The sequence below is a fragment of the Aplysia californica genome, unplaced genomic scaffold (assembly GCF_000002075.1).
Source record: "Aplysia californica isolate F4 #8 unplaced genomic scaffold, AplCal3.0 scaffold00268, whole genome shotgun sequence".
NCBI lineage: Eukaryota > Metazoa > Mollusca > Gastropoda > Aplysiida > Aplysiidae > Aplysia > Aplysia californica.
This window is the reverse complement of record NW_004797538.1, coordinates 221,895-226,301: the sequence shown is the minus strand read 5'-3', so window position 1 is coordinate 226,301 and position 4,407 is coordinate 221,895. Positions and strand designations below refer to the sequence as shown.

General features: G+C 37.4%; 1 protein-coding gene across 1 annotated transcript in view; it reads left to right on the top strand.

Annotated features, from left to right (window-relative positions):
• Nucleotides 1-3,775, top strand: part of LOC101847198 (flocculation protein FLO11) — a 12,370-nt gene extending 8,595 nt beyond the window's left edge. Inside the window, exon 3 of the mRNA XM_005101024.3 lies at nucleotides 2,885-3,775. Within this exon, the coding sequence (XP_005101081.1) occupies nucleotides 2,885-3,073 (189 nt within the window). The 3' untranslated portion in view covers nucleotides 3,074-3,775. The remainder of the gene's footprint in view (nucleotides 1-2,884) is intronic.
• Nucleotides 3,776-4,407: the final 632 nt, after the last annotated feature.

Below are 4,407 nucleotides of genomic sequence, written 5' to 3'. Positions count from 1 at the left end.
CAAGGAGGTGCTATTCCTATTCTTCTTCTGGAAAAACGAAAGAGAGCTTCAAAACAGACTGCAGCGCCATCTGAAGCAAAGAGCATACTTCCTGCGGACACTTTTTAGGCTGAGTGGCCCATCTTGTCTTGTATTATCTTTGGTATGCCCCGCGCCGATGCAATTTACTCGCGCTCAAAAACAAACTTAAAAAGGAGGTTTTCATGACAGAAAAGACGTAAAGAATATAATAATATAATATACAATGACATGAAACAACAGTCCTGATTCTTGGCCTACGGTAGAGGTCGACTACTTAAACTTATATTTATAGAATTCCCGTCGGTACCGTGTCGAATATCTACGCAACCTAAGAAATACTCGATACCAAAATTTCTTGCGCAATTTTCCAACACGTTTTGGAAAACTGCTTTCAACTTTTTGACAATAGAATTAAAAACCTGCGCAATTTTCAGTTGCCCCCATGACTGCTTTCTACAGTATCTTTCTTTGTGCTCAGCATAGTCGCTCAGTTGGTCTCATGTTGGACCACGGAGCTGATTAGATGGCTCTAGTTCGAATCCTTAACAAGGCATTCTGAACTTGGGTTGCTTTGGGGCGTTTTCGGATGTCTTGCCTCTTAAATAAATGTTTAGTGTTATACGGCTAGAGGGGCCTTGAGCCTATCCAAAGCACAAGGGAGCACACGCGTACACGATTTTTAATTGTGAGGGCCAACTTTACTGAGGGCGGTCGATCACAGCTTGAAAATAATTGTAAGGCATCGTGGTGAAATCAGACGCTCGTCAAAATAATGAATTCAAGAAACTGGCAATTTTCCGTCCGTTAGGCAATTTTTCCCGAAGTATTGGCTTTTGGTTCAGCGCCTTTTACGTTTATTTAAGAAAAGCATTTTTGTCTGGATTTCACTATTTTAAAAAATTGGTGAAAGGCATAAAGAATGTAATTTTGTAGTTTCCGAAGACTATCACGCTTTGGAAATCATCAAACTTTGGCGACCATTTTCTTGCTAAGTTTGCCTCTGACACCAGGTGACCCCCACCTCCCTCAAACATAAAAATCTCGACTTCTATTCAAGATAGATAGGCGGTGCGAGGGGGGGAGTGGTAAAAAAAGCCAGGCAAATGAACAGGCTGTAAGATGATACCAATAACTCCATATGCCCAACACTAATATGTCAGACGAGCGCCTGCGATTCCACTGCGTTGCAACACAGTTCATCTTGGCATCCAAATGTTCACCCTCATAAACTTTTCTTCTCTATAAGTCGTCTCTTTGTTATATCATCTTATTTGCTTAGAATGAACACTAATGAGTAGAAATAATGATGAGAGGAAGTGGACAAATTAATCTGAATAATAACGGATAGTGAGATGGATTTTCTGAGGTTTGGATGATTTTTGTTCTGACTTTGAACAATCGAGTGATGGATACCGTGAGCCAGCGAAACTTGCGAGCCTTATGCAAAGATTTCATGTGCTGTCAACGACATGTGTTCAAGTCTTGCCTCTAATTACCTTCTTCATTCAAAAATGGCTCACTAGTAATAAACGTTCATTTCACCTAATCTTCTAATTGCTTCTATAAACATGAATCTACATGAAGATGTTTTGGGTTGGGGTTTTTTTGTTTTTTTGTTTGCTGTTTGGGTGTTTTGGGGGGTTTTGTTTTTGTTTTTATTTTTTGGTTGTTGTTGGGGGTGGGGGGTTTGGGGGGGGGGATTGGGGTGGTCTGTTATTGCTTTGAGTTGTTCGTTTGTTTTTTAGGGGGGGGGGGGCGGGTTCTTTTGTGTTTTCATCTTTTAAAAATAATAATATATTATACGCCTCAATCAACAAAAACAAGTTATTTAGAATGATTTAAAAGAACAATAGAGAAAGCAATGACGATAAATCAAAATAAATATCCCACCAACACTTACTTCATCATACCCCTTCACTAACGTTATTGAACCCTCAGAGACGTTTCTCCTTTAGCTAATGAACAAAAACTCCCTCTCCGCTTAATTAAACGCTGAAGACGCCATACTCTTGATGGTATGGTCTTTCCCTGGGCCACACAGGAAGTACTCAGCGTAATATCCAAAGTTGCGCTTTTTCCATCGTCTATTCTTTAGGAAAAGTTAGGACTGCACTGATTGCTCCTTTGGTAAATGCTCTGAGGATCTCTTAGGATCTCTTTTCTTACAAAAGCACGCAACAAAAAAAGGGATGAAATAAATAATCGTGCACTCAACTATACAATGACTACCTTCATTATCCAAATAAAAATGATAACGGAATATTAATCCCGCACTGGTTTGAACCTATTCTTTATAAAAAATACATCAATGTATAACGCCCACACCTGATTATATTTTATATAATACTATTCAAGCGCCAAGAGCTGTATTGTACGGGGGTGGGGGCTAAAAGAGTTATCTACGCCATTATTATTATTATTATTTCTATTATTATTATTATTATTATTATTATTATTATTATTATTGTTGTTGTTGTTGTTGTTGTTGTTATTACTATTTTATTAGTAGTATTATTATTATTATTATTATCATTATTATTATTATTATTATTATTATTATTGTTATTATTATTTTTTTTTTATTATTATCATTAGCGCATTAACATTATCATTTTTTTTATTAAGGTTATCTATTTTACCTCGTCGTCTATTATTATTTTCGTCGATCGTTTATTATTATTGATATCATTATCATTAGGATTATGATCAACATTTTTATTATTATTACTATTATTATTAATATTATTACTATTATTATTATTATCATCATCACCATCTTTATCTATTAGTGTTATTAACATTAACATTATCATTATCATCATTATTATCATTAACCCCCTGAACTGGCTCCTCTCATCAACAGGTACTGGCGGCGTTTATGAACACATCCAAGGCGAGTGTGCTGAAGGGTGGCTGGGCCCGGGTGAGGCGGAGGATGGGTGGACTGAACACACGAGTGAGCCCGCGACACAAGCTGAGGGCAGTCACAGAGGCGTGGGCCGTGAGGGTGGACACTCGACACACCACCGTCTCCGAGAGTGAGAAAACATAGGAGGAGGAGGAGGAGAAGGAGGAGGAGGGGGAAGAGGGGGAAGAGGAGGAGGATGGGCGGACTGAACACACAAGTTAGTCCACGTCACAAGCTGAGGGCAGTCACAGAGGCGTGGGCCGTGAGGGTGGACATTGTACACATGACTTTCTCCGAGAGTGAGAAAATATAGCAGGAGGAGGAGGAGCAGAAGAAGAAGAAGAAGAAGAAGAAGAAGAAGAAGAAGAAGAAGAAGAAGAAGCGTTCATATGGCTCTCAATCACCCTAGAAATCACTCTGTGGGCGTTGTACAATTATTATGATTACAGTAGATGGCATACAGACACAAAAATGTCTTTGTTGAAGTGAAGAAAAAATCAAATTGGAATTCGTGATTTTAAAAAGATGTATTTACACATGGGTTTGAAAACGTTCGGTATTTTCTGTTTCTCTCAATTCAGTTTTTGTGGGAAGGCATTCCGGGTAATAGAGCCAATACATTCTAAAGTGCTTTCGCGAAATAACTTAGATTTATTTCATTTTGAGTATTCTTGATTTAGTGGTGCAGTTGATGACTGTAGTTCAGTTGTCATGGTAAAATGTATTGAGACCTCTTGCTTACAACAATTCAAAATAATGACACATTTTAATGTGTATGGTATATTGTGGATTTTTAAAATTGTGTTGATGCAATTTCACATATATTAAAAACAAAGAAATAACAATGATATTTTGTTGGGGATTTTTTTTTATTGTATGTATGACAATTAGAAGAACAATACGTGTGCTGTTTCACGTTATGTTTTGTATGTTAAGATTATTTTTTAATGTGTATAATTGTTGTGTTTTACGCCCGCGTTAACACGATTAGGATCAATTATGGGGCAGGATGCTTTAAACCTGTCTGTCAGGATCATCAATCCGAGCTTGGATGGATACAATGTCGTTGCAGACAAAGTGAGATATTCGATAAAAAAAATTATCGGTACATGGGAATGGAACTCACGACGTCTGTTGTTGAAACTGTGGTGAACCTTGCAGTTTAGAAGAGTAACGTGATATAACGGGGTCTGCTGTGGATTTCAAGAATTTGTTTTAAAAGTTTTGAAATTCTGAAGCTTCATTTCAGAGATGGCAAATATTCCACAGACAGTTTTGGCTTTGTTTTGGGCATGTTCTCCTTCTTAATTAACGTGCAAAAGTTTGGATAATTCGCTACCTCACAATTACAATGTTCTATCTGACATTTTGACTGTTTTGAGTTACTAAGACTATCTAGGTCAAAAACCAAATGCTCTATCAAAATCGTAAGTTTACTCGGATTTGTTATCATGATATTCAAAAATCGCATTAGACTG